This window comes from Pantherophis guttatus, chromosome 5, assembly GCF_059756535.1.
Source record: "Pantherophis guttatus breed Tessera chromosome 5, ASM5975653v1, whole genome shotgun sequence".
In the NCBI taxonomy this organism is placed as follows: Eukaryota; Metazoa; Chordata; class Lepidosauria; order Squamata; family Colubridae; genus Pantherophis; species Pantherophis guttatus.
Window position 1 is genome coordinate 7,668,805 of NC_142067.1, and position 27,831 is coordinate 7,696,635.

Genomic DNA, 27,831 nt, shown 5'->3' on the forward strand with positions numbered 1-27,831 from the left:
CAGAGGTACTGGTCTACCAGGCTTTTAACTGCTTGCAGAGCTGTACCAGTCTACCCATTTTTTCTTGGAGCGTTCCGGTCTACCCATTTGTTTTTCGAGCGCACTGATCTACCACCACACTGCCTTTTAACACTGATCAGCTGTAGGGCGGCCCTTTGAAGCCTTGAGGCAAGAGTTTAAACAGTTTTTTTCCTTCTAGCCGATCAGCTGGGACTCGGGAGGCAGCGAATAGATTGGGGGCGGGGCCAAATAAAAGATAAGAATAACACGGGGTGGGAGGGCCCAGCTCCCGAACAAAGAGAACTGGTTTGGTGACGTCATATTGTCACCGCTACCGGCTCGGCCGAACCGGGCCGAACCGGGAGGAACCCACCACTGGTACCACCGCAGTTGAGCCCAACAATTTATGTTGCTGAGCGAGAAATTTGTGAAGCGAGTTCCGCTCCATTTTACGACTCTTCTTGCCAACATTCGCTAAGCGAATTGCTGCAACTCTTCAATTAGTAACACGGTCGTTAAATGAATCTGGTTTCCTCATTGACTTTGCTGGTCAGAAGGTCGCAAAAGGGGGGGTATCACATGACATTGGGACACCTCAACCGTCATAAATATGAGCCAGTTGCTGAGCGTCTGAATTTTGATCACGTGACCATGGGGATGCTGCCACGGTCATAAGTGTGAAAAATGGTCGTAAGTCTTTTTTTTTTTGCAGTGCCGTTGTAACTTCGAATGGTTACTAAATGAACTGTTGTATTTCGAGGACTACCTGTACGGTTATCTCCTTCTCGCAACATACTAAGATTAATCCCTGTTGACTAAATTTGTGCTTTTCAAATTTAGCTGCACAGGCTCACCTGGAAATCATCATTATGATGATTTAAATCACGTTTCCCTGAATGCAGGTGATATTGTTTTTAAAGGAAAAGGAAAAGAATGCCTGGTAGCTTGACTCAAGACTGAGGTCCAAATTGTTTTAATCAAGATTAAACTCCTCCGTGCCTGGAGGCTTCCAGTCCACCTGCCAGGAGAGAACATGGCCGACAGAGCATCGCAGGAAGTGTATAGGGTTTCCATAGCAACCTCCTAGCAGCCAAAGAAGCACTAAGAAGAAAGGAAGGGAGAGGAAAAGAGAAGAGCTGTGAGATTTTGGGGAAAGCCTGGACCATGCCTGCTGCTGTCACTTCCCAAAAAGGTGAGATTTGTTTTGCCTCGTCTTTCTCCCTACCCCTTCCTTCCTTCTTTCCTTCCTTCCCTCCCTCCCTCCCTCCTTCCTTCCTTCCCTCCTTCCTTCCTTCCTTCTTCTGTCCTTCCTTCCTTCCTTCCCTCTTTCTTTCTTTCCTTCCTTCCTTCCCTCTCTTTCCTTCCTTCCTTCCTTCCTTCCTTCCTTCCTTCCTTCCTTCCTTCCTTCCTTCCTTCCTTCCTTCCTTCCTTCCTTCCTTCCTTCCTTCCTTCTGGCCAGGAGGTGCATTCAGTTTTTTTTTCTGGCCTAATTTGAGTTAAAATACATTTTTAGAGTAAGCTCAGAACTGTCCCCAACTTTGTGGGTCTGCAAGAATTATATACCCGTAGTCCTTGACCACAATTGAGCCCAAAAAAGAGTGGGCATCAGAATTTTGAATGTGTGCCAGTATATACATAGAAAAAGTGACAATAAAAGTTTATTCTCTTCTCTTCTCTTCTCTTCTCTTCTCTTCTCTTCTCTTCTCTTCTCTTCTCTTCTCTTCTCTTCTCTTCTCTTCTCTTCTCTTCTCTTCTCCTCTCCTCTCCTCTCCTCTCCTCTCCTCTCCTCTCCTCTCCTCTCCTCTCCTCTCCTCTCCTCTCCTCTCTTCTCCTCTCCTCTTCTCATTCTCTTCTCTTCTCTTCTCTTCTCTTTTTATTATCTTTTCTAATTATTCTCTTCTCTTTTCTAATTCTGCTCTCCTCTCCTCTCCTCTCCTTTTCCCATCCCATTTCACCCTACCCTACCTTATAATTTCTATTGCTAAGTGAGACATTTGTTAAGTGAATTTCACCCCCATTTTACAACTTTTCTTGACAGGGTTGTTAAGCAGGGGTGGGTTCTACTTACCTTTACTACCGGTTTGCAACAGGGCCACACAAAAAATGGCCTGAAAACAGGCCTGAAAACAGCCTCAAAACGGCCCAAAAAACAGCCTGAAAATGCCCCCCAAAACGCCCCCCAAATGCCCTTAAAATAACCCCAAAAACGGGCCTGAAAATGGCCGGAAAACTGGCCTGAAAATGGCCCATAAAAAGCCAAAAAACAGGCATGCATGGACCAGCCAGCTGATTTTTGGGTTCCTGACGCTCCGGCGCGTGCCCATGCATACAATTTCCAGTTTGGGCACTCGGTGCCGAAACAGTTCGCCATCACTTTTGTAGGTGCTCCAAAACTGGAGGTTTTTTAAAAAGAGCATGGACAACCATTTGTCTGAAGTTGTGTAGGGTCTCCTGCTTGAGCAAGAGGTTGGACGAGAAGACCTCCAAGGTCCCTTCCAACTCTATTATTCTGTTTTTCTCAGTTGGTGTCCCCTTGCTTTTCTGCAGAGCGGCCAAAAAAGCCGAAGTGCAAAACCATTCACGAGGCCGTCAAAACTGGGAACATCAAACAACTGGATGAAATGGTGACCTTCGGCATCAGCATCAATGAGGTGGATCCAGTCTATAAGTTCACCCCACTGCACTGGGCAGCCCATTCTGGGAGTTTGGAGGTAAGACACTATCCGAGATGGCGCTGTATTCTTTCAAATTGAAAAGAAGGGATGGATGAGTGAATGAGTTGACACCTGCGCACCAGCCCACGTGGCCCGGTTGCAAATAGGCCACGCCCGGTAGAGTGGGGTTGGGGACCCCAATGTAGCAGTGGTGGGTTTCAAAATTTTTTACTATCGATTCTGTGGGTGTGGCTTGGTGGGAGTGGCATAGCTTGGCGGGACTGGCTTAGTGGGCGTGGCAGGGGAAGGATACTGTAAAATCTCCATTCCCACCCCACTCCAGGGGAAGGATACTGTAAAATTTCCATTCCCTCCTCAATCCAGGGGAAGGTTACTGAAAAAATTCCCATCTCCTCCCAATCAGCTGGGACTCAGGAGGGAGAGACTAGATAGGAGCGGGACCAGTCAGAGGTGGTATTTACCGGTTCTCCGAACTACTCAAAATTTCCGCTACCGGTTGTCCAAGACTGCTGAAACCCACCTCTGCAATGTAGTGTAAAAACAACGGATGTTCTGTCCCCCGTCCTCACACAGACAAATACAATATCAAACATGCCTGCCAATAATTTATTGTATAAACAGACCAGAATTCCTGGCAGATGAGAGTTCTGGCAACTAACTGTAAAATGCCTGTCCATGGGGTTGTGATGTGTCAGACACGACTTCGCAATTAACAGCAACAATGGAGAGACATGCTTTTTTAAAAAAACAGAAAGCAGACTCAGTCTTTCTTAATGGCCCCCAGCAGATATTTTGCGCCCATTAAGAAAGATTGGGCCAGTCTATTCAGAAACAGCCCCAGCCTCCTTGCCCCCAAGCAGAAACTAAGGAGGCCAGCTTTTAGAAATGCAGATTTGGTAATCCATCCAGAAAGACTGGGTGAGACAGAAACTTCAGATAAGCAACAAGCCAAAGGTTGACAAGATTAGCTCAGAGAAACACTAGGTTTTGCATTTCCGCTTTTGCCTATAGAGCCAGCTATGACCCCTATATAACCCCTACATGACCCCTCACAGGAATCTGACAACAGCCAATAGAATGTTCTTGCACAGGAACAGGAAGCTCAAGTGCAAAGCCTAAGGGAAGGTATAAACCCCACCCCCGCTCTCAACTCCATTTTGTCAGCTGCCCAGAACCACAAACCCATCTGGTTCTGCTTCATCAATAAACCATCTTTCCAATCAGCCTCTGTGTTTCCAGTGTCTTTCTCCCAGCTTGGAACTAAACCAGATGGATTTTCCTTCCCACAAAGCATGTCTTCTTATTTCCTAGTGTCTCCATTGGCTTCTCTGGCATGGAGCTGATCAGACTGCGGTGACTGTAAGAGGCTGGACCGCAGCTCATTTGGCCGCAATTCGAGGCCAGGATGCCTGCATGCAGGTGAGTGTCTCCATTTAATTCAATTTAAGGATTAATTTATTGTTTTAATTAAAAACCAGGATGATTAGGGGACTGGAGACTAAAACATATGAAGAACGGTCGCAGGAACTGGGCATGGCTAATCTAGTGAAGAGAAGGACCAGGGGAGACATGATAGCAGTCTTCCAATATTTGAGGGGCTGCCACAGAGAGGAGGAAGGGGGTCAACCTATTTTCCAAAGCACCTGAAGGCCAGACAAAGGAATAATGATTGGAAACTGATCAAGGAAAGATTCAACCTAGAAATAAGGATAATTTTTCTGACAGTGAGAACAATCAACCCATGGAACAGAAGTTGCCTTTGGAAGTTGTGGGAGCTTCATCACATCAAGAAAAGATTGGACTGCCATTTGTCAGAAATGGTGTGGGGGTCTCCTGCTTGAGCGGGGGGTTGGACTAGATGACCTATAAGGTCCCTTCCAACTCTGTTAATCTGAATTTGGAAAGGACATATTTGTTCCAAGTTGATTTTTAGGACGTATTGTATTGTACATTTCCTTGCTGTCAGCTAGGAATTTTTTCACAGCTAGACCAGTGTTTCTCCATCTTGGTATAGCTTTCACATACGTGGACTTCAACTCCCAGTATGCCCCAGCCAGCATCTTGCCTAAGGAATTCTGGGAGTTGAAGTCCACTCATCTTAAAGCTGTCAAGGTTGAGAAACATTGGATGTGAGAGCCATACTGTAATAAACCAGGTTCTTGGGAGGAAGTTAACGGTCAAAGATTTGAAGGTGATGTTAAGTTAAATCTCCAAATTTTCGGATTGTCTGTATATGAAAAATATATCTTGCCTGGTGATGTTGAAGTTTCAGAAGGATGATCTGTACCAGATTTTAAACTTTGCTTCAGTTAAATTTATCAGTTCTGATCCTTTATACTCAGTGGTGAGTTTCAAAATGTTTTACTACTGGTTCTGTGGGTGTGGCTTGGTGGGCGTGGCATGGTTTGGTGGGCGTGGCATGGCTTGGTGGGTGTGGCGTAATAGGTGTGGCAGGGGACGGTTACTGCAAAATCCCCATTTCCTCCTGATCAGCTGGGACTCGGGAGGCAGAGAATAGATGGGGGTAGGGCCAGTCAGAGGTGGTATTTACTGGTTCTCCGAACTCCGAAAATTTCCGCTACCTGTTCTCCAGAACTGGCCAGCACCTGCTGAAACCCACCTCTGTTTATACTGATGGAGACTGAAGTTTCAATAATTTCTTTATTGTTAGGATTTGGGTCATCCTCCCTCCCCCCATATAATTTTCTTGTTTTTATGATAATAGCTTAAATGAAATTCAGTAGTTTTGTTCGCAGTTCTTCTTTGCAAGCTTTAACGCCATTAAAAATAAAACAAAAAGCACATTCTCATTATTCCCAGAATGAATTCATTTATTTATTTGGCAAGATGACCTCAATTATAAAATGGGGGCTACTCGTCAACTGAAAATGGATAAGGATGGAAAGCTCACAGCCCGGGTTCGAGACCCAGACTGGAAAATGAAAAAATAGATATAATACTACATTATAAAATAGTTCCATAAAAGAAGAAACCGATATGATATGATCTCTAAACTAGGGAATTTAAAATCCTTGTTAACAATGTTGTTGTTGTTAGTTGCGAAGTCGTGTCCGACCCATCGCAACCCCATGGACAATGGTCCTTCAGGCCTTCCTGTCCTCTACCATCCTCTGGAGTCCATTTAAGCTCACACTGATTGCTTCAGTGACTCCATCCAGCCACCTCGTTCTCTGTCGTCCCCTTCTTCTTTTGCCCTCAATCGTTCCCAGCACTAGGCTCTTCTTCCTTCTCATTAGGTGGCCAAAGTATTCGAGTTTCCTCTTCAGGATCTGGCCTTCTAAGGAGCAGTCAGGGTTGATCTCCTCTAGGACCGAGCGGTTTGATCGCCCTGCTGTCCAAGAGACTTGCAGGAGTCTTCTACAGCACCAGAGTTCAAAGGCCTCAAATCTTTGGCGTTCAGCCTTCCTTATGGTCCAACTTTCACAGTCATTTCATTACAATGAATTTAAACTGATTTAAACACACGCGACGGGGCGTATCGCGCGACAGGGTGAGCTCCCGTTCCTTGCTCCACCTCCTGCCCATCTAGCACTTCGAAAACAAGCAAATGCGAGTAGATAAATAGGTATCGCTTCTGTGGGAAGGTAGCAGCGTTCCGTGCACCTCAGCGAATAATCATGCTGGTCACATGACCACAGAAAATGTCTCCAGACAATGCTGCCTCCTTCGGCTAGAAGCAGTTGAGCACTATTCCCTAGAGTCGGATATGATTGGACGGGGAAACCTTTGCCTTTACCTTTAGCCTGTCTAGCTTTCTGAGATTAACCAAGGATTTCTAGATGTTCCCACCAGCTCATATATTTAAGAGATATATTTATGTATTTTCCAGGCCCTTAATCTCAATGCTGTGAATCTACGAGTCCCAGATGACTTAGGATGTACTCCAGCACATCTTGCAGCGACCCACGGACACTCATTCACTTTACAAACCATACTCCGGAGCGGAGTGGTAAGAAATGTAACTTGTTTTTTAATGTTATTCCTAGTAGGAATCGGTATAATTCACCTTGCTCCTAGTTTTTCCATAACGTTTGCAGTGTGTGTCACAGGGGTATCTGCAGGGGCAGTCAAAACATTCAAGAAGGCAGTCACAAGCATGCCATGCAACCCTGCCCTTTACGTATATGCACATTGTATGATTGTGGTCTTGACTTTTGATTATCTCCCTGTGGGCAGCCCTTCTTCTTATATAAGTAAGTCAAGCTAGAGACAAATTCCATCCTCTTCTTTCCCACATTCCCACATTATATTCAGGGGTGGGCTTCAGATCAGTGGTGAAATTCAATTTTTTTTTACTACCGGTTCTGTGGGCGTGGCTTGGTGGCCGTGGCAGGGGAAGGATACTGCAAAATCTCCATTCCCACCCCACTCCTGGCAGAAGGATATTGCAAAATCTCCATTCCCACCCTACTCTGGGGCCAGCCAGAGGTGGTATTTGCTGGTTCTCCGAACTACTCAAAATTTCCGCAACCGGTTCTCCAGAAGCTGACAGAACCTGCTGGATTTCACCCCTGCTTCAGATCTTTTAGCAACGGGTTCGCTGCCCCATTGCTGGGTGGGTGTGGCCATGGTGGCATGGCCTAGACGGCCACCTGAACCACAGTGTGTGTGGGGGGGGTGTTTTTCACCCTCCCCAGGCTCCAGAGGCTTTCCTTGAACCTCCGGGAGGGCGAAAACAGTTTCCTTTAGCCTCCGGAGGCCCTCTGGAGGCCAGAAACACGCCTGTTTCTGGACTTCTGGAACCTCTGGTAGGCCCATTTTTTGCCCTCCCAGATCCTCCGCATGGTCCCTGCACTTACCTGGAATGATGAACGGGCCGCGTGGAGACTCCTGGGAGGGGAGGGGTGGGATCCAACCAGGGGTGACATTTGGGGTTTTGCCGAACCCCGGTGATCCTTGGCTAGAGGATCGCCCGAAGGCTGCCAAACCCCCCGGTTATATTCATAAGAATAATTTGTGTTCTGTTGTCAGCCTCCAAAGTACCAGGCGAGAAACACGGCAAGATCCCAACTTTATCGTAGGGCTATTTTAACAATATCTTGAAAACCTGAAAGCAGAAATCCCCCACCGTCTCCTTTACTGCCTGATAAGTTAGGGCAAATGGTTTTTATTTTCCTCTGCCCGTTATTCAACTGCAGGTTTCCCTTCTCTTTATCTAAATTTTTCCCTAGGCAGTATCTCTTCCCCTCCCCATCCATCAAGGTCATTCTCACACACCATTGCCTGAGCTGTGAAATCACTCATTTGAAAGAGAAATGGAATACATACTAAACATAAGAACTAAAGCTTCATGCAATGGCGGGATTCAAATCATTTAACAACCGGTTCTCTACCCTAATGACTGGCTGGATGGCCGTGGCCAGGCGGTGTGACAGGCAGCATTTGGCCTCCTGCACCTCCCTGGGAACAAAAACAGGCTGCGGGGGGGATGCATCACCCCCCGCGCCTCATTTTGGGCCTAGTAGGCCTCCCTGCACCCCTCTGGGAGCAAAAAAAAAGGCCGTGGGGGAGGGGTGCCGCACACCCCCATGCCCCATTTTGGGCCTAGGAGGCCTCCCTGAAGCCTCCTGGGAGTGGAAATGGGCCTAGGAAGTCTCCCTGAAGCCTCTTGGAAGTGGAGAGAAAACAGGCCATGGGGAGGGGGGGCGCACCACTCCCCCCACGCCCTGTTTTGGGCCTAGGAGGCCTTCCTGCACTTATCTGGGAGCCAAAATGGGGTGCATTGGGACTCCTGGAAGGGGTGGGGTAGGAAGGGACAGGGTCAGCCAGCAATTTAACTACCAGTTTGCCCAAACCAGCCCGAACCGGCTGAATCCCACCACTGGCTTCATGGTTAATAGTTTTACTGGCTAACAGCTCTCAAGGAAGAATTTAATTTTCATCATAGACGTTTTTCATTTGTGGTTTTCCTGTGGTTACCGGATCCAGTATAGCCACCATTTCTGCTGAGTACTGAACAGAATTTGAAGAAGCCCTTATTTACTGTGGAATTTAAATTTGAATCGATGCTCATTTCAATCGATGCCCATAGAAAAGTCACCAAGGGTCACCAAGAAGCTAGGCAAGAAAGGAGGAAGATAATATTGCTAGTGTCAGGGTTCCGACGAATGCCCTAATTAAATCATAAACCTCAAGCCAAGCTTCAAAAGAAATCCAGTTATTTATTAGGAGCTTCATGTCTGCACGTTCCCAAGTGAAGCCAGCTCTGACCCTATGTAATCTACGCTCCAATTATGACCCTGTTTTCCCCCTTCCCCCAGGGTGTGTCATCAATCACATTCGCCAACGGAGCAGTTTCACAGGTTGTAGAGGTCACTCCCCCTTGGCTGCTGTAGGTAACCCTGGGATACAGCCTTGAGAGTGATAAGCGTGGAATGTGCATCTATCTTTGGCTGCTGTGCCATTTCGTCAGTTTCCCATCCCCCCCTGGCCTATGGCAACTTTTTTTTTTTTTGATTTATATGCCGCCCTTCTCCAGAGACTCAGGGCGGTTTACAATGCGCTAAGCAATAGCCTTCATTCTTTTGTATATTTATACAAAGTCAGCTTATTGCCCCCACAACTGGGTCCTCAATTTACCTACCTTAGAAAGGATGGAAGGCTGAGTCAACCTTGAGCCTTGGCGAGATTCGAACCTGCAGTAATTGCAGGCATCTGGTCTTAATAACCAGCTTAATAACAGGGTGCCTTAGACCACTGTACTATCAAGGCTCTTCTTGAGAGCAGGCCAGGGATGCTTTGCGAGTTGACATCTAGATGTAGGAGAAGGGCAGGCAGAACTGAAGGACGGAGTTAAGCAAGTCATCAGCCTAGAGTCATTACATTGTCACCAATGGTCTAAGCTCCACCCCTCTTGAATTTCTCCAACCCTTCTCTAGCATCAGTTAAACTTTAGTTGACATAGATTCTTGGCTTGAGCAATAAATCTTCTGAACGGCAACTTTTCTTTGTGCCTCAAACCAAGGAGGAAGAAACAGCTAAACCGTATAATCCAAGGAACACAAGTCTTTTAACGCTCCCATGTTTATTCTTTTCACCTACCACACACGACTTCCTCTGAAATGTTGGCTTCCTTCCATTTTAACAACCAGGATGTCAACGCTTCTGACAAGAATGATTGGAAACCTATACACAATGCTGCTTTCTACGGCCGGCTAGGCTGCCTCCAGCTTCTTGTCCGATGGGGAGCTACTTTAGACGATGCGGATAAAGATGGAAACCTTCCAGGTATGGCAGGAGAAACATCCTAGTCATCCCTGTGAACCAGGGGATGGAGGAAGCGTCAAGTTATTATGGTAGAGGGAAAAGTGAGCTGGACTTTCTTGGGCAGGGGTATCAAACTTGATTTCATTGAGGGCCGCATCAGGGTTGTGTTTGACCTGGGCATGGCCAGGGTGGGCATGGCCAGTCTGAAGTCACTCGTGTTGGGGGCGCCTGAGCGCTCTGCCAGCGAAAAGGGCTCCCGAGCTCTGTTTTTGGCTGTGACAGCCTCCTGCAGCCCTCTGCCAGCAAAAACAGAGCTCAGGGGGGCAGCGGGGCACACACGACCCTTGTGAGCTCTGTTTTCAGCTGTGATGGCCTCCTGCAGTCCTCTGCCAGTGAAAACAGATCTCGGGGTGGGGGAGGCCTTGGTGGCAGAGGCACCACAGGTCGGTCCTTCGCTGTTTCCAGGGTGGTCCTGCGGGCCAGATCTAAGCACCCTGTGGGTCAAATCTGGCCTGTGGGCCTTGAGTTGAGACCCCTGTTTTTGGGTTTTCTTTGAAGACATTTCAGTCCTCATCCAAGAAGTTTCATCAGTTCTGTTTGACCCCAGCTCAGATAAGTCAGTTGTCTTCCTGTCTGGCTTTTTTAAGGTCCAATTTTCACAACCATAGGCAGATATGGGGACCACAATAGAGCGGACTACCCTGTTACCCCGAAAAATAAGACATCCCCTGATAATAAGCCCAATCGGGCTTTTGAGCACATGCACTAAAATAAACTTCCCCCTGAAAATAAGCCCTCCCCAAAAATATTTAAATGCAGAGCTGGAAATCAAGTAAGACGACAAGAGGAGCCCCATGTTGCGTCATGTGCCCCAAAATAATAAGACCTCCCCAAAAATAAGGCTTATTTCGGGGAAAATGGTATTTATTTATACTTCGTATTTCTTGCCCATCTCCTTTGGACACACAGTCACACGCACACAACACCTTCTGATACTCTATAGCAGGGGTGTCCAACCTTGGCAACTTTAAGACTTGTGTCAAGCTTCGGTGCTATCTCAAAATAAATGACTTTCCAAACTGCCAATCTTTAAGGAAATTTTCTCTTTATTCGAGTACGGCAACCGGATCATGACTCTGCGTGGTCAGTACTGACCTTTGCCCCCCAATCCCTCCCTTTCCGATCCCCAATTCTCTGCTTCTCATTGGCTATCTTCCAAGTCACTCTCCTGATTTCTTTTCCTGTCAGTTCGCAGGAATGTTCCCCCTCCCCTCTTCATCTCCAAGGAGATCGAAACTTCAAAGGGATTTAGCAGGCAAAAGTTCAAACTTCATCCTTCCTTTTCTATGTCAGCGCTGAGACGCTGACAACTTGTGGACTTCAACTCCCAGAATTCCTCAGCCAGCTGGCTGTGGAATTCTGGGAGTTGAAGTCCACAAGTCTTAAAGTTGTCAAGGTTGGAGACCCATGCTCTATAGAGATTTCTACAATGTAGTCTCTTATTGTGCACTGGGATTACTCCCGGCAGATTGTGTTGTCAACTTGGGGAAAGATCGGTCCAGTTTAGCTCAAAACGTAGACTCCTCCTTCTTGTTGTGTCGTAGTTCATCTGGCAGCCATGGAAGGCCACCTGCACTGCTTTAAATATTTGGTGAGCAAAATGCCCACGTTGGTCCACTCCTTGAAAGCCCGGAATGACCACGGTGAGACCCCACGGGATCTGGCTGAAAGGTTCTACAAGGAAAACATCCTGGTATACGTGGACAGTCTGGAGGAGGAGGAAGAGTCATTGGACGAGGAAGAAAGTAGGTGACGATGAGCAAAATCTTGGAAGGGAGAGAAACTGTGAGGATAGTTATTTTGCTCTTCTCAAATGCAGTTCTCACTTTTACTAGAACCTGCTATACACAGGATGCAGGTTTTGTTTGCTGTACTTTTCGGAGTATAAGACGGACTTCCCTTCCCCTAAAAGTGGGTGGAAATATCTGTGCATCTTATACACCAAATGCTGGCGAAACCCCGCCCACCCACTGCCCCCCTCTTCGGCCGTTTTCGGCCTCTGCATGTTGCGTTTTCAGCCTCGGCACACTCCATTTTGATCCATTCCAGGCTGCAGGGATCACCACAGCACATCGCTGCTGATCGCTGCCTCCATATGTCGAATTTTCAGCCTGCACACGTCACATTTTTGGCCTCCGCATGCCCCGTTTTTGGCCTCCGCACGTCGCATTTTTGGCCATTTCCAGCTGGCGGGGATCAGCGGTGGCAATCCCCGCTGCCTGAAACTGGCCAAAAATGCGATGCACAGAGGCCAAAAACGGGGCGTATGGAGGCTGAAAACGCGATGCACGGAGGGCAAATATGCGACGCGTGGAGGCAGTAATGGGCTGTGGTGATCCCTGCAGCCTGAAACAGCTGATTGGCGGTATTCTGGGAGACCGATCCAATCATTGTGTATCTCCCTAGAGATGATTCAGATTCATCGATTTCTTCTTTTTGCCTTCTTTGCCAAGATTTAAGCTTTCCGGGGCATGATTCTGCCTTCAGAGGGGACCTGGACACCTTAAGAATGCTACTAGAAAATAAAATCATCAGCGTGAACGAACGAGATGATCGAGGATCAACCCTCCTGCACAAAGGTCAGGAGAACATCCATTTTACGTAGAGCTGCTTTGATACGTTGCTTTTCAGTTTCGTTTTTTTGCATTTGATGGTTTTCTTTTGTCTCTCGCCAGCGGCTGGACAAGGTCATTTGCATATCTTAGAGTGGCTGATTAACAGGGAAGCCGACTGCAATATTGCCAACGATGCTGGGGAAACACCCAAGGACGTTGCAAAGAGGTGACCGTCGCTTTTCCGTCCACCAGAGATGCGCGAATGTGGACAGTTTTCCTGCATGTTCAGCTGGCAAGACAGCACTTAAATGGGTTGTCAGCATGGGAACGATGAATGAGCAAAAGCTAAGCCTGGGTTATCTGAGGCCAGGCAATGGCCTGTTTTAATTTTTTAAACAGGCAGTGGCTGCTGCTTCCGCCTCCCCGCCCTCCCCCAAGCCAGTATGAACCAGATGCATTTGTAATGAAGGGGAAGTCTGGCAAGAACCCCATAATAGGTTCAGCCGTGCGTGCGTACACGTGCGGGAATGTTCCGGCAATGTAAGGTGCCTCCACGAATTCAATCCATTGCATGGTTATCTATATACACAAAAGCCAAATACGACTCTCTCTCCAGAACGGTACAGTCTACCAACTTGAAATTTGGCACGTATTTTCCTCTTGGCTTCTAGGTGCTCGCTTAGAAAGGATTTTTCGAAATGACCATCAGAGCAATATAATATTTTATATACAGTATTATATTCACATGTTAAGGAGTTAGACGTTCTATTCCCCCTCCCCACCTGAAAAGAACTCTGTTCCAACTGCCAGTTGCCTTATATTAACACACTCTGATGCTACCCCTTCGCTAAACTGGGCGTGGCCAGGGCGTGACTCATCTGGCTTGGGCTGGCACATTCTACTCTCCCTCACCCTCTGTTCCAACTGCCAGTTGCCTTATATTAACACACTGTAATGCTACGGAGTTACACATTCTACATTAAGTTTCAGGCTTTAAGTGTCAATTTATCAGCGCTCGGGCCACTCCAGGCGCCCCCAACATGAGTGATGTCGAGCTGGCCACGCCCCCCTCACCATGCCCCCGGTTCCCCCCCAAGGTCAAACACAACCTTAATGTGGCCCTCACTGAAATCAAATAGGACACCCCTGATATAGATATATAGGGATAGAGATTTATTTATTTATTTATTTATTATTCGGTCTTTATTATTTTTATAACTAACTCAAGGCAGCAAACATAACCAATAATTCTTCCTCCTCCTATTTTCCCCACAACAACCCTATGAAGTGGATTGGGCTGAGAAAGAGGGACTGGCCCAAAGTCACCCAGCCAGCTTTCATGGCTAAGGCAGGACTAGAACTCACAGTCTCCTGGTGCTTGGCCCAAAGTCACCTAGCCAGCTTTCATGGCTAAGGCAGGACTAGAACTCACAGTCTCCTGGTGATTGGCCCAAAGTCACCTAGCTGGCTTTTATGGCTAAGGCAGGACTAGAACTCACAGTCTCCTGGTGATTGGCCCAAAGTCACCTAGCCAGCTTTCATGGCTAAGGCAGGACTAGAACTCACAATCTCCTGGTGATTGGCCCTAAGTCACCCAGCTGGAATAGAATCCCATGATACTATAGTTCTACTGTAGATTGGTAGGCCAGCTGTGCTTCTAACTCTGCCCTATATCATAACTATTATTTATCTTTGGTTGGTTGGTTGGTTCAGCCGCAATTGTCTGCATGAGATATAAAAGCCCCAGTTGCATACTCAACAATTCAAAAACAAGCCTGGTTCACAAAAATCCAAGGTTTCTTGGAGATATCGTGAAGAAAAATAAAAAACGGTTGCAAGTGCGGCCTCTTAGACCCTTCCCCTATTTCCCCTTGAAAATGCAGTTTTCAAGCTACATATTTTATACTCCTACATAACGCACGCCACGCCTAAGAAACCCTGCCAACTCTCCCCTTTATTCTCCTAAGTCATTCTCCAAGTTGTTTTACTCTTTAAAGCAGTGGTTCTCAATCTGTGGGTCGGGACCCCTTTGGGGGTCGAACGACCCTTTCACAGGGGTCGCCTAAGACTATCCGAAAAGACATATTTTCAATGGTTTCAGGGATAATTTTATGGTTGGGGGTCACCACAACATGAGGAACCGTATTAAAGGGTCGCAGCATTAGGAAGATTGAGACCCACTGCTTTAAAGGGTCATCTTGACATTTCCTGCCTAACAACAACTATCTTATCATGTTGACTTTTAATTTTCACCTTGAGCGGATGTTCCTTTCTTACTGATAGTGGTCTTGCCCAAGGCGTAGTAGGTTCCTATCTCCAAGGGAGCTTTTAGCAAGTCATAACACATTGTCTCTACTGATTACAATTTGTGGTCAGTTTGCAACAGTAAGAACATCATAGCTTTTTAATACATTTAACGCTTTTATTAAAGAGTAACTTATTATTCATTTCCTTCATCTGCATTGACTTTTTAGGATAAGCCATAAACCACGGTGGCTTGGGAACTTACAAGCCAAGATAAGAATGGGCTTTTATTTTTTATTTTTTAAATTTGATTTATATGCCGCTCTTCTCCGGAGACTCAGGGCGGCTTACAGTGCGTTAAGCAATAGCCTTCATACTTTTTGTATATTTATACAAAGTCAGCTTATTGCCCCCACAAACTGGGTCCTCAATTTACCTACCTTAGAAAGGATGGAAGGCTGAGTCAACCTTGAGCCTGGTGAGAATTGAACTCGGAGTAATTGCAGACAGCTGGATGTTAAATGCTGCCTTAGTAGGAGGCATTAGCCTCCTACGCCACTCAGGCTCCTCAGGGCTTTGAATTGGGTTTAACTCTTGATGGCTCCATGTAACTTCTAGGACTACAAAGCCATTCATATTTAAAAAGCAAAAGATAATTTGGAGTGCGCAACTTGCACATGTCATAACAGTGTGCAGAGCAGAGCAACTAAGTGATACATAAGTGATCTGGGGCTAAACTATGATGAACGGTTGCTAGTCCAGGGGTTTGGCCACCTTAAACACTCAAAGAGCCACAAAAGTCCTAACCAGAAACCATTCAATTCTGGAGCCAACCAGAAGTCCGGTTCCTCCACCATAGAGTCTCCTCCTAGCGCGGCGTCTTCTTTGGATGAGAAGCAAAACGTCTTCAAGGAAAACCCAAGAAAATCCAGTCGCCTTCTTAGTCTTGTTACACCACTGTGAAATCTACCTGTTCCCCCATCCAAATATTAGCCAGGGTCTGATCCCGCTTAGCTTCCAGACGAGATAAGGTTAGCCTGATGGTTCATAAAAGTCACCAGGGGTGGGCAACTGTAGCCCTTTTACAACCTGTGGACTTCAGCTCCCAGAATTCCTGAACCAGCTTCTGGGAGTTGAAGTCCACAAGTTGTAAAAGGGCCACAGTTGCTCACCCCTGACCTAGCCAAATCTCATCCCCATTGCTATGTTTGTAGCATTTAACTAGACTATTTTAACAGGAGGGCTTTCATCCGGTAAGCTACCGCTGAACTCAAGAGCAGAAATTAGAATTGGTATGCAGAGGTGGGTTTCACATATTTTTCCCACCGGTTCGCCGTGTGTGCGTGAGCTCACTTCGCGCATGCGCCTTCTGCACACGGGCCCAGCCTTCTGTGCATGTGCTTTGCTCGTGCGTGTGCCCGGTCTTCGAAAACGTAGCTAAATAGGACAGCATACCGTCGGGACAGGTTGGTAGGCCCACCCACGGTCGGCCCTACCAGTTCGCCCGAACCGGTCCGAACCACTGTTAGATATGGGAATTTGTTGTTCTTTCGTTTTCCAGGTTTGCCCAGCTGGCTGTTGTGGCGTATCTGAAAAACAAGATGGGAAATGATTCCGATTTGGAAATCGACATAAAAGATCCAACGTATTTTGAACATCACGGGGTGGAAGGGAGTACGGACAGCAAAGGAGACCTGAAGGAAAAAAAGCAAGAGAAAATCGACGCTCGTGGTAAGTCCAGGACTTCCTTGGTAAAGGTTTTTTTTTTTTTTTGGACATTTTTCACCTGAGAGTTGGGAAGTCACCTCTAGAGAATGTACCGTGTTTCCCCGAAAATAAGACCCTGTCTTATATTTTTTTGAACCCTGAAATAAGCGCTTGGCCTTATTTTTGGAGAGGTCTTATTATTTTGGGGCGCTTGGAGGAAACCAGAGGAAATGGGACTGGCTGCACATGTGTTTAAATATTTTCAAAAAGGGCTTATTTTCGAGGGGGGCTTATTTTAGTGCATGCACTCTAAAGCCCGAGTGGGCTTATTATCAGGGGATGTCTTATTTTAGGGGAAACAGGGTAATAAAATACCAGCTTACAGGTAGTCCTTGACTTATGACTGCAACTGAGCCCAAAATTGTGACAATCAGAATTGAAGAAGCTTCTTGCACAAGAAGCAAAATGTCTTCAAAGAAAAGAAAAGAAATAATAAGAAAGTCCAGTTGCCTTTTGAAAAAGCACCTTTGGGACAACCATGACCTGAATGACTGAAAATCTCTGTAGATTTTGTAAATTTTACAAAATCTCTGTAAAATTGGGTCGGTAGGTCCCGTCGGTGGCATGCTTTATGACTGTCGTGATTTACAGCTGTAATGGGGAGGCTTTCTGTCAGTTGTAAGTTGAGGACTACTGTATTATGAAAGCAGACAAAAGAAAAAGAATTAAGAAAACGTAACTCTCTAAGACTTAACATGTTAAATTGATTCAAGTCAACTTAAGTATTGGTAAAAAATCACTTTGGGACAGGTAGTCCTCAACTTACAACATTTATTTATTTTTATTTTTTATTTTTATTTAATTTGTATACCGCCCTTCTCCAACAGGACTCAGGGCGGTGAACAGCCATGGTAAAACATAACATAAAATTTAAAAGCAATTTAAAAAACATTAAATAATTTTGGCTATCCATTTAAAACAACCCAAATTAAAACCAATTACAAATTAAAACTGAAGGGATGGTTTATTTAGTGACCATTCGACGTTACAATAGCATTGAAAAAAGTGACTTATGACCCTTTCTCACACTAACGACCGTCGCAGCATCCCCATGGTCACGGGATCAAAACTCAGCTTGGCAACTGACTCCTATATATGACGATTGCACTGTCGCGGGGACACATGATCCTCTTTTGCGACCTTTTGACAAGCTAAGTCCATGGGGAAGCCGGATTCACTTAACGACCATGTGACTCATTGAACAACCGCAGCGATTCCCTTAACAAACATGGCAAGGAAAGTCGTAAAATGGGGGGGGGGAACTAGCCGAACCACTATCTGGCTTACCAACATGAATTTTGGGCTCAAATGTGGTCGTAAGTTGAGGACTACCTAGATACAGTGTCCTGAAAAAATCCACAGTTCTGTTGTGGCCCGCCAGCGGCCAATAGATCTGGTAGCAGATTCGGACAGTGAGGAGGTTGGGGAGGAACATGGGCCAGTCCTGGAGTCTGCGGAAAGCTCTGATGAGTGCTCTGCGTCGGAGGCAGAGATGGGACCAGGGCCGTCTGACACCTGTCAGCTGCCTTCGGAGTCGGACATCAGTGGGGCAGAAGAACAGCTGGAGCCTGTTCCCAGTGTGTGCATATGCGCAGAGCTACCAGGAGAAGGGAACAGCTAAGGAACAAGGGTCGACTCAGGAGTAAAGCCACAGGTGGACGGTGAATGGCCCCTCCCATAGGGAATAAAGAGGAGCGAAAGGGGAGGGGAGTTTGCAGGAGACAATTAGTTCATTTGGATGAAGATCTGTTCCTGCATTATCGGTTACAGTGTGGAGTCTGAAAGAGATCAGCCTGGCCATTCTCCAAGCCTGATAAAGGTCGGTAATTGTGAACTATCTTGAAAGACTGTGGGAGAGGAAAGACTTTGCTGGAGAGGAATTCACTGTAAATTAAATAAAAGAGGTTTATCGGGACGAGGACTCAGCTTCGTGATGCTGGAGAAGGCTAGGTCAGAACAGATTCAGCCAAATGAGCCATTGCGAGGCTTCACAGAACGATTCTTATTCGCTTTCTGAGACTCGTTTGGGCCTCTGGCTTCTTTTTTGGGCTCTGGTTTGAAGCAGGTTCATAAAAATGCTCTGAGAGTTTTGTTTTTTTTTAAATAAAACCTCCTCTTGCAGAAAGAGCCTACCAGAAAGTGGAAGAATTGCAAGGTCTCCTAGAAATGGCCCTCAGCAACTTCAAGCAGCTTGGAGGCATCACTCCCCAGGAAAGGCAGGCCAAGCTTGACGAGAAAAGGCTAGAAAGGTAAAAAAATCTTTTGCAAGCGGCCGAGAAATTCACGAGCGTTGTATTCACGATGATTGCATCCATGAGAACCAATCTGGTATAGTGGTTAAGGTCAGAGGTGGTATTCAGCCGGTTCGGACTAATTCACCCGTACCGATAGCGGAAATTCTAACCTGTCCCGGCTCTAGTGTATCCTATTTAGGCACGTTTTTGAGGCCGGGCGCATGCAAGGAAGGCGTGCGCGCCAGCAAAGCGCATGTGTGGAAGGACAGGCGCATGCGTGGACGGACGCACGCTCACATTTGTGTACCGGTAGGGAAAGTAAGTGAATATCACCCCTGGTTAAGATGCCCGCCTAGGAACTGGTAGATGGTGAGTGAAAGATGGCTGGGTGATTTTGAGTTCCAGGAGATGGTGAGTTCTAGTTCCATCCTGGACATGAAAGCCGGCTGGCTGATTTGAGGCCAATCACCAGGAGACGGTGAGTTATAGTCCTGCCCTAGGCATGAAAGCCGGTAGGATGACTTTGGACCAATCACCAGGAGATGGTGAGTTCTAGTTCCATCCTGGACATGAAAGCCGGCCGGCAGATTTGAGGCCAATCTCCAGGAGACGGTGAGTTCTAGTCCTGCCCTAGGCATGAAAGCTGGTTGAGTTATTTTGAGCAAATCACCAGGAGATGGTGAGTTCTAGTCCTGCCCTAGGCATGAAAACCGGTAGGATGACTTTGGGCCAATCACCAGGAGATGGTGAGTTCTAGTCCTGCCCTAGGCATGAAAACCGGTAGGATGACTTTGGGCCAATCACCAGGAGATGGTGAGTTCTAGTTCCATCCTGGACATGAAAGCCGGCCGGCAGATTTGAGGCCAATCTCCAGGAGACGGTGAGTTCTCGTCCTGCCCTAGGCATGAAAGCTGGTTGAGTTATTTTGAGCAAATCACCAGGAGATGGTGAGTTCTAGTCCTGCCCTAGGCATGAAAGCCGGTAGGATGACTTTGGGCCAATCACCAGGAGATGGTGAGTTCTAGTTCCATCCTGGACATGAAAGCCGGCTGGCTGATTTAAGGCTAATCACCAGGAAATGGCAAGTTCTAGTTCTGCCTTAGGCATGAAAGCTGGTTGAGTTATTTTGAGCAAATCACCAGGAGATGGTGAGTTCTAGTCCTGCCCTAGGCATGAAAGCCGGTAGGATGACTTTGGGCCAATCACCAGGAGATGGTGAGTTCTAGTTCCATCCTGGACATGAAAGCCGGCCGGCAGATTTGAGGCCAATCACCAGGAGACGGTGAGTTCTAGTCCTGTCCTAGGCATGAAAGCTGGTTGAGTTATTTTGAGCAAATCACCAGGAGATGGTGAGTTCTAGTCCTGCCCTAGGCATGAAAGCCGGTAGGATGACTTTGGGCCAATCACCAGGAGATGGTGAGTTCTAGTTCCATCCTGGACATGAAAGCCGGCTGGCTGATTTAAGGCTAATCACCAGGAAATGGCAAGTTCTAGTTCTGCCTTAGGCATGAAAGCTGGTTGAGTTATTTTGAGCAAATCACCAGGAGATGGTGAGTTCTAGTCCTGCCCTAGGCATGAAAGCCGGTAGGATGACTTTGGGCCAATCACCAGGAGATGGTGAGTTCTAGTTCCATCCTGGACATGAAAGCCGGCCGGCAGATTTGAGGCCAATCACCAGGAGACGGTGAGTTCTAGTCCTGTCCTAGGCATGAAAGCTGGTTGAGTTATTTTGAGCAAATCACCAGGAGACGGTGAGTTCTAGTCCTGCCCTAGGCATGAAAGCTGGTAGGATGACTTTGGGCCAATCACCAGGAGATGGTGAGTTCTAGTTCCATCTTGGACATGAAAGTCGGCTGGCTGATTTGAGGCCAATCACCAGGAGACGGTGAGTTCTAGTCCTGTCCTAGGCATGAAAGCTGGTTGGGTTATTTTTAGCAAATCACCAGGAGACAGTGAGTTCTAGTCCTGCCCTAGGCATGAAAGCTGGTAGGATGACTTTGGGCCAATCACCAGGAGATGGTGAGTTCTAGTTCCATCCTGGACATGAAAGCCGGCTGGCTGCTTTAAGGCCAATCACCAGGAGATGGTGAGTTCTAGTTCCATCTTAGACTTGAAAGCCGGCTACCTGATTTAAGGCCAATCACCAGGAAATGGCGAGTTCTAGTTCTGCCCTAGACATGAAAGGCAGTAGGATAACTTTGGGCCAATCACCAGGAGACGGTGAGTTCTAGTCCCGCCTTAGGCATGAAAGCCAGCTGGGTGACTTTGGGCTAGTAGTCCTTCTCTCTCAGCTCAACCCACCTCACAGGGTTGTTGTGAGGAAAAATAGGAGGAAGAAAGAATACTAGGTATGTTCTCTACCTTGAGTTATTTATAAAGCAAAAAAAAAAAAGCCTGATAAAAATCTAATACAGCCACGGCTCCATCACTTCAACTCCCTTAAATTTCAAAATCCCCTTTACAGGTGAATGAGAGTTAGTAGTTGCAACCTCCCCCATGGCTGGAAGACTACAAAAATTGGGTGAGGTAAGAAATTCAGCAGGCTTCAAAGTGTGGCGAGACCTTGTTTTTTCTGGTTATCAATACCAGAATGATTACTCTTCCTTCAGAATAGAAATAATTCACTTCTTAAGAATTATTGCTCTGCTGCCCTCTGCCGGTTGACTAAAACAGAGAGCAATCACCCCCCCCCGCCCCAATTAAACTTAGTTAAACATGAAAGATTCTGTTACAATAGCCCGGATCAATGAAGTAGAATTCCAGACAAATCTGTGGAGTCTGTGTTTTTATTTGGCCTACCTCAAGGGGCTAACATCGGTCTTGAAAACCTGACTGGGTTTTTCCCTTCTCTCCTTCTTATGAATTACGACTAGGTGGCTCAGTGGCTAAGATGCTGAGCTAGTCGATCAGAAAGGTCGGCAGTTCGGCGGTTCGAATCCCTAGTGTAGGTCTCCTGCATGAGCAGGGGGGTTGGACTAGATGACCTCGAAGGTCCCTTCCAGCTCTATTACTGTTACTGTTAGGGTAGAGCCAATATGAGCTTCTTTCTTTGATTCCAGGGTTTAAAGCATACTATTGTTTCTGTAACCATAGTCTTTGCATAGTTTTTCCAATATCATCTTCAAAGCTTACATGCGCAAGGCAGGACTAGAACTCACAGACACCTGGAGCTTGGCCCAGGGTCACCCAACTGGCTTTCATGCCTAAAGCAGGACTAGAATTCACAGTCACCTAGTGCTTGGCCCAGGGTCACCCAACTGGCTTTCATGTCTAAGGCAGGACTAGAACTCACAGTCACCTAGAGCTTGGCCCAGGGTCACCCAACTGGCTTTCATGCCTAAGGCAGGACTAGAACTCACAGTCACCTAGAGCTTGGCCCAGATTCAGTCACCTAGAGCTTGGCCCAGATTCACCCAACTGGCTTTCATGCCTAAAGCAGGACTAGAATTCACAGTCACCTAGTGCTTGGCCCAGATTCACCCAACTGGCTTCCATGCCTAAGGCAGGACTAGAACTCACAGACACCTGGAGCTTGGCCCAGGGTTACCCAACTGGCTTTCATGCCTAAGGCAGGACTAGAACTCACAGTCACCTGGTGCTTGGCCCAGATTCACCCAACTGGCTTTCATGTCTAAGGCAGGACTAGAATTCACAGTCACCTAGTGCTTGGCCCAGGATCACCCAACTGGCTTTCATGGCTAAAACAGGACTAGAACTCACAGACACCTGGAGCTTGGCCCAGGGTCACCCAACTGTCTTTCATGCCTAAGGCAGGATTAGAACTCACAGTCACCTGGTACTTGGCCCAGATTCACCCAACTGGCTTTCATGTCTAAGGCAGGACTAGAACTCACAGTCACCTAGAGCTTGGCCCAGATTCACCAAACTGGCTTTCATGCCTAAGGCAGGACTAGAACTCACAGTCACCTAGAGCTTGGCTCAGATTCAGTCACCTAGAGCTTGGCCCAGATTCACCCAACTGGCTTTCATGCCTAAAGCAGGACTAGAATTCACAGTCACCTAGTGCTTGGCCCAGATTCACCCAACTGGCTTCCATGCCTAAGGCAGGACTAGAACTCACAGACACCTGGAGCTTGGCCCAGGGTTACCCAACTGGCTTTCATGCCTAAGGCAGGACTAGAACTCACAGTCACCTGGTGCTTGGCCCAGATTCACCCAACTGGCTTTCATGTCTAAGGCAGGACTAGAATTCACAGTCACCTAGTGCTTGGCCCAGGATCACCCAACTGGCTTTCATGGCTAAGACAGGACTAGAACTCACAGTCACCTGGTGCTTGACCCAGATTCACTAAACTGGCTTTCATGCCTAAGGCAGGACTAGAACTCACAGTCACCTCGAGCTTGGCCCAGATTCACCCAACTAGCTTTCTGGAAATCCTTTTCTTCCATTTTCAAATGGTGATTGAAGATTATTGCAGTGTCTCAAGGATCAGGTGATCACCTCTTGAGACCTTCTGACAAGCAAAGTCAATAGGGAAGCCAGGTTCGTTTTACAACCCTGTTACTAACCGCACAATGGCAGTGATTCGCTTAACGTCGGAGAAAGGTTGCAAAACGGCAAAAGTCACTTCACAACTGTCTCGGTTAGCAACAGAAAGTTTGGGCTCCATAGCATCTTCTGAAGCTTGGTTTTGATCTGGCTTTGAAAAAGGATCATCTCTGAGCTGAACATGCAGCTGGAATATGAGCAGATGCGACGGGAGAAGTTGGAAGCTCAACTGGACGAAGCCCGAGCAGAAATAGGGAAACTCAGAGAGCTACAAGAAAAAAACGAGATGCCTTCAGCCCATAAGCTCTCTGTGGTGAGTACCATTTTTGTTTTTAGATAAAATTGTGATTCTTGGCATTGTTGATGATTGGATATATACAGAGGTGATATTCAGCCGGTTCTGTCCGGATCGCCCGAACCGGTAGCGGAAATTCTGGGTGGCTCCACCTACCTGCCCCGGCTATATGATGTGCTTTTTAGGCACATTTTTTGAGGCTGTGCACATGCGTGGAAGCGCACGTTCACATTTGCAAACCAGTAAGGAAGGTAAGTAAATACCACAGCTGTGGTATATGTGTCACTCCCCCCTTTTACAAAAAAATCCTGCAATTCTGGGTTCAAACTACAGGGATGGTTGACATCTGAATTTCCCGAGATGACCCAAGAGATGAAAACCAGGAATTGTTTCAATTCAAGTGGCGTAATTTTGTCTTACATCTATATCAAGGGTGAAATCCAGTAGGTTCTGACAGGTTCTGGAGAACTGGTAGCGGAAATTTTGAGCAGTTCGGAGAGGCAGATTTTTTTTTTCTCGTGCTAATCAGGCTGTGCTGAAAATGAAACTAAAGCAGGCTGTTTGCTGCAAGGAGGCAAATTGCTGGGAGGCAGAGGCAGATTTTTTTTCTCATGGTAATCAGGCTGTGCTGAAAATGAAACTAAAGCAGGCTGTTTGCTGCAAGGAGGCAAATTGCTGGGAGGCAGAGGCAGATTTTTTTTCTCATGCTAATCAGGCTATGCTGAAAATGAAAATGAAAGTAAAGCAGGCTGTTTGCTGCAATGAGGTAAATTGCTGGGAGGCAGAGGCAGATTTTTTTTTCTTGTTTTCCTCCCCAAAAAAGGTAGATGCGTCTTATAGTCTGGAGCGTCTTATACTCCAAAAAAATACGGTAATCCTTTGTGCAAAAGGGGTATTAAATCTGTTGGACAGCTTTTCCAGTTAGTAGCATTGAGCTGACCTTGGGAGATCTTGACAAGGTGACCTGGACCTGGCTGACACTCATTACTGGTTACAAGTCATCAGGGAATTCCAGGATGTAGGAATTTAGCTTGGAGCAAATATTCTTGAATAAGGCAATGGCATACTGCTTCCGTGCTGTTGCCAGGAAAAATACGTGGAGGTGTCCATGAGGTTGAGGAAATCTCGAGGTCATCTTTACTTTTAATGTTGAACATAGAGACTTTGTTGTGGCTCGTTGGCTGCCAGCAGAGCTAGCAGCAGAGTCAGACAAGGAAGAGGAGGTGGAGGGACAGCTTAAGCCAGCTTCGGAGCCTTTGGAAGGCTCCCATAAGGAAACGGCATCAGAGACAGAGCTGGGGCCTTCCGTCCTCCCCTCCTTCCCCGCCCCCCCTGTCTTCGGGTTCTGAGCTGAGTGAGGAGGAGGAACAGATGGGGCCCATCCCAGATGCACATATGCATAGAGAAGAGAGACTTAAGAAAGTAAAGACTCTTGAAACGTGGTAGTTCAAAAGGATCCTTTTATTAAGCAGAAGTGTTAGCAACTAAGTTAAAGCAAGATCTGAATAGGCAAGACAAGTAGGATTAAAGCAGTAGAGACTCCTCCCTTTAAGTCAGAATGCAGATTTTAGTCAATACACAAGTGTGAAGATGTTTTCTTTACTAGTTTCCCTGAGAACCCGAACAAACATGTATTCACACCATTATCCTTTAAAGTGAAACAACCCACATGGCTATCATAAACATTCCTCCACGTTAAGAGGATCTCAGGGCTCTTTGGCGCCAGGATATAGGTTGTAAAATATCTGTTGACACAGGCAATGCTAGTAAATCGAATCCAAGTCTCCCCCTTCTCCCAATTGATTGGCAGTATCACTTTTAGGGATCTGACAGGAGAGCAAAGAAAAACAATAAGCCGGCTCTCAGGGAAAACCAGACGTAGACGCTAGCCAGCCCCTCCCTGGCTGGGAAATAAATAGTAGAGGTTTGGGAGTGACTAGTTGTCACAGACAACTGTTCATTTCTAGTATACAGCAAGCAATTTGGATTCCTTGGCCAGAGCCAGGTTTGTTGGGACTAATTACATTTGGGTTTGTTTGTTTGTTTGTTTATGAATAAAAGACTGTTACTGCCTTGTTATAAAAACAGGGTTTGTTTTACTTGTGAGTAAACAGCTTATCATTTCTTGCAAAGGCCGAGTCAGAACAGACTTCTGCTTTCAAGTTATTCTTCATTCTGGTAGAATGCCTGGATTAGTCCCTACGGTTTTCCAGACATTTTCAGAAGCAGCCTCCTCATTGTCTCCTTCCTAGGGCGGAGACCGAACGAGTGGCCCAAAGTCACCTTCCTGCCTAAGGCAGGACTAGAACTCACCGTCACCCATTTCCTAGCCTGGTGCCTCCACCGCTACACCAAACCGGCTCTCTTAACATTATGCCTAAAGAACATAAGCAGACAATCCATCATCTGCTGTTTCCCTAGTTAGAAGTTAAAAGACCGAATCGCTATCGCTGTTAACTCATAGGTCGGCTGCTGGGGGTTCTCAGGGGTTCGGGAGAACCTCTAGCTAAGATTCTGTGCAGTTCGGAAAAACCCCAAATCCCACGGCTGGCCTCGCCCACCCCACCCCGCCCCTCCCAGGAGTCCCCACGTGGCCTGTCTTGGATGCAGGTACTGTAAATGCAGGCCGCGCACGGAGGCTTGGGGAGGCAAAAAACGGGCCTAACGGAAGGCCTCCAGATGGCCTCTGAAGCCTGGGGAGGCAGTTTTTGCCTTCTCAGAGGCTTGAGAAAAGCCTCCGGAGCCTGGGGAGGGCTGTGGTACAGGAGGCCGACTAGGCCGCGCCCACCATGGCCATACCCACCCAGCAATCAGACAGAGAACCCCTTGCTAAAATTTTTGAAGTCCACCCCTGTGTTAACTCCTTTTTAAAATCTCCCTTTCAATGTCATTTACCACCCGAAGCCGATGTCAATTTCTAACGTCGCTTGCAGGAGTCACTGGAGTTCCCGAAAGAAGAGCCTGATGTGGACACAGCCGCCTCCGATTTGCCTAAAGTGAGTTTTGACACCAAGAAAGAGAAGAAAATGAAGAAAAAGCCTCTCTTCGGCCCTGGGGGTGTGATTGTAAAAAGATTCTAAGAAAAGCAAGTAGTAAACAAGTAGTAAACAAAAGTAAGCATTTTACTCAAAGGAAAATTAAATTCAGTCGCCTTCCTGTACAATCCTAAGCACAAAAATAGGTTAACTAACAATGTCACCTCATTAACTAGTCGAAGCACATCTGTTTGTGGCATCATAAATATATTGCTTTGCCAGATGTTGAATTTGAAGGGAAAAGGGTAATGTATAACCTGTCCATATGCATGGGTCCACCCGTCAGAACTCAAGTTACATCTAAGTTTGCACAGCTTTTGATTTAAAGAGGCGCTTTATAGGACCCGTAGCCTAAATCTCCTTTCTCCTTCAAATCCAGATTAACCCAGACTTGTCGAACATCAGTTTTGTGCAACCTTTTAAACGTGAAACATTGCAGCCCTCGGAATGAAATTCTAGCAATTTTGGGGATCATGGGTTTAACCCGTTTTGGGGTTCCTGAAATTTGGAAAGGCTGCCTCTGAACCGGGTTGCCATTACGGATAAGGGTTTTAAAATGCACCGCTAATTACAACACACTGGCTTGTCATTAAAGACTAATATTTCTAATTTTTTAAAAAAATATCTGCTTATGTTGCCCCTTAGCCAAGGCTCAATGAAATTTCTGCTGTACCATGAGGACGCTAATAAACTGAACAGTTTAATATGAGTGATGCATCTGTTTTATTCTTACATCAGCAAGTCCAAGAACTCCAGCAGAGATGGTCAAAAATACAAGATTACTGTATTTTTCGGAGTATAAGACGCTCCGGACTATAAGACGCACCTACCTTTTTTGGTGAGGAAAACAAGAAAAAGAAATCTGCCTCTGCTCCCAGCAATTTTGCCTCGTTACAGCAAACAGCCTGCTTTACTTTCATTTTCGTTTTCAGCATAGCTTGATAGGCACAAGAAAAAAAAACTGCTCCCAGCAATTTACCTCCTTGCAGCAAGCAGCAGAGGCCCATGCAAAACAGCTGAGAGCAAAACAGCTGAGAGTCGGGAGGCCGATCCAATGAACTTGTGCTAATTAGGCTATGCTGAAGCTGAAACAAGCTGTTTCTTCTTGCTGCTTGCTGCAAGGAGGTAAACTGCTGGGAGGCAGAGGCCAAAGGGTCGGGGCCAGTGGGTGGGCGGGGCTACATTTGGTGTAAAAGACGCACCTAAATTTTCACCCCCATTTAGGGGGG

General features: G+C 46.7%; 1 protein-coding gene across 1 annotated transcript; it reads left to right on the forward strand.

Annotated features, from left to right (window-relative positions):
• Positions 1-978: 978 nt before the first annotated feature.
• On the forward strand, positions 979-27,311 carry ANKRD42 (ankyrin repeat domain 42). The gene is made up of 12 exons (XM_060686179.2): positions 979-1,192; positions 2,548-2,711; positions 3,987-4,094; positions 6,526-6,645; positions 9,788-9,923; positions 11,507-11,707; positions 12,416-12,541; positions 12,638-12,743; positions 16,323-16,492; positions 18,651-18,777; positions 23,435-23,585; positions 26,501-27,311. Exons 1-12 carry the CDS (start codon positions 1,165-1,167, stop codon positions 26,645-26,647), a joined length of 1,584 nt encoding a protein of 527 aa, XP_060542162.2. The 5' UTR covers positions 979-1,164; the 3' UTR covers positions 26,648-27,311.
• Positions 27,312-27,831: the final 520 nt, after the last annotated feature.

Coding starts and splice junctions, on each gene's coding strand:
- ANKRD42 (XM_060686179.2), top strand. CDS start 1,165: ATGCCTGCTGCTGTCACTTCCCAAAAAG. Junction 12,542..12,637: donor ATCAACCCTCCTGCACAAAG/GTCAGGAGAACA, acceptor GTCTCTCGCCAG/CGGCTGGACAAGGTCATTTG. Junction 18,778..23,434: donor GACGAGAAAAGGCTAGAAAG/GTAAAAAAATCT, acceptor GCTTTGAAAAAG/GATCATCTCTGAGCTGAACA.